The following is a 2,153-nucleotide window of genomic DNA, read 5'->3' on the forward strand; positions in this document are numbered from 1 at the left end:
CTGAGGACCGAAATTATGGGACATTTTTACTGACGTACAAATATATATATTTGTACTTTTCTTGGTGTGGAATGCTCTACCAAGCCACACATATATCAGTTACCATTTAAAAATTTATTGTTTGGGCAGGTCAGGATAATACATAGCTAATTCAGTTTATACTATAAACTTTATTGTATTTCATCGTTTATATTTTTATTTGTAACAACATTGTTCAAAGTTTTCACTTTGACACTGGTGGATACAACAAATATTTAATGTATCCGTTCGAAATATACTATTGGAGGTTTTGGCTATTTTAACTATTTTATTGGACATAACAAAAATATAGCACGCCCACCTTAACGTATGTATAAGCCATCGGCCGTAATCTTTTACAGATCTACGTTGCCGTGCAGCTGGGTGCCCGAAATTTTTAGCGTAGCATCGCTGCTGTAAAAATATTGGGTCAACTTTACGATATCCAAGTTTTAAAATTGCTCTCATGGTGGAAATCAAAGTTCCATATGTGTACGTAAGCGCAAAATAAATATACATAGGGATCTACTTCAACAAATACTACCAATTTCGACATTTATTTATGTATCCAACTCTAATGAGTGATTATCAAAAAAAATTAGAGGCTACACCAATATCTACTCTCAAATACCTATTTAATTTAACCAAGTAAAATAGATATTGAAAAAAAAACTTTTTAATGCCTAGGACATCAATTTACTTTTCTGGCATTTGTCTACACAACGTACGGTTGGACTTTCCACTGCTGCGTTTCTGCTCCTGATACTTCCTCCGAGAGAACGGAGAAACCTATCTCGTTAGTTAGGGACGAGTTTGACCCATCATTTATAAACATGAAGGTGGATTCAACTGATTTGACACGCCACCTGTGCCCAAAATCCGAAGCCTTGCAGCCTTCAACAAGGGCAAAGTGTCCTTTGGTCCTACCCGAAATGCAACGTGGGTGGCCTCCAGTGGCAGCGTTGTCGTATGTGGATATCGTGCCATCCTTATTGACCACCCATGCGTAGAGAGTCGACTTATCGTTAACATCAGCAAGTAGAATTAGTGATTCTATCCGGCTGGATAAGCTAAATCCAGTGAAATGGTTGGTAATTGTGACCGGGATCCCGAGAGGAATGTCGTTGGCCGATACGAAGGCAGCCGAGAGAAGAACTAGGGCAATCTTCATATTGTTCACGGGAACGTCTGGATTCTGAAATATGGGTTAAAGTTAATTAGAAAACTAGTTTATTTCTCAAATAAGTGGCGACGAAAATCAAAACGAGTTTAAACAATAGTCTTTCTTTAACCGGGTGAATGTCAGACCTGCTTTTTGGATGTTGTGGATGCAGTACCCGAATTTGCAGGCAATTTGTAGGTTTTTGTGTAGTTTATTATAATTCTGCGATATTGGGATGAAATAAAATCGTATGGAATCTTAGGATTGTCGGTGGGATTGTCTCGAATGCGTGCGAAAGTTGATTTTATATCTGTGTGTTGAAATGACTGGAAATCTATTAAATCCGCACGTGCTAAAATTGGCCTAGAAACAGAAAATATGAGACAATAAAATGAATAAATATGTACGTATGTATTCACAAGCTTTGAAATGAATTTGTATTAAATATTTACTTACACATACATCTATCAGCAACACGTATTGAGATCAAGTTATCCCAACGAATTAAGTGAATCGTTCCATGACATATTTAGATAGAAAATTGTGTTGATGTAAATACATACGTAGGTGGAGATCCTTTTTACGTAAATATTTTCTCTAAATATCTTCCTTGATTACTTTCTGTCTCATATTCCCTTGCACGCACACATGTGAATATTGAAAGTATAGGCCACCTCATTTTAATTTCATACTTGCAGACACAATTGATACGAGGAACAAATACAGCACATTTGCATACAGGTGTTTTATTGTTACTACTTAGCTACTGGTTCCATAAATACAATGTATGTGAAGGCCTTTCTGTTCACAGCCATAGATATCATTAAAATTATTCAGAGATGTACCATCACGTCACAGGGTCCGTGGCCCAAAAGGGTTCATTGCGATCTATGTGTGCTTAAAAAAGCCCCACGTATATATTTTGTCCCGACGCTCGATTGGAATAATATTCCAATTTCAACATATTATGTTG

General features: G+C 36.7%; 1 protein-coding gene across 2 annotated transcripts; it reads right to left on the reverse strand.

Annotated features, from left to right (window-relative positions):
- Window positions 1-542: 542 nt before the first annotated feature.
- On the reverse strand, window positions 543-1,757 carry LOC110859284. Of its 2 annotated transcripts, none has more exons than XM_022108201.2 (3): window positions 1,637-1,757; window positions 1,327-1,543; window positions 543-1,213 (listed from the first exon to the last, which is right to left on the reverse strand). In XM_022108201.2, the coding sequence occupies exons 1-3, from the start codon at window positions 1,642-1,644 to the stop codon at window positions 734-736; spliced, it is 705 nt and encodes a 234-aa protein (XP_021963893.1). In that variant the 5' UTR covers window positions 1,645-1,757; the 3' UTR covers window positions 543-733. The 2 variants fall into 2 exon arrangements, with proteins under 2 accessions (XP_021963893.1, XP_035715339.1); XM_035859446.1 differs by having other exon boundaries at window positions 1,643-1,659.
- Between the last annotated feature and the right edge of the window lie 396 nt (window positions 1,758-2,153).

Source organism: Folsomia candida, unplaced genomic scaffold (genome assembly GCF_002217175.1).
Source record: "Folsomia candida strain VU population unplaced genomic scaffold, ASM221717v1 Fcan01_Sc025, whole genome shotgun sequence".
In the NCBI taxonomy this organism is placed as follows: Eukaryota; Metazoa; Arthropoda; class Collembola; order Entomobryomorpha; family Isotomidae; genus Folsomia; species Folsomia candida.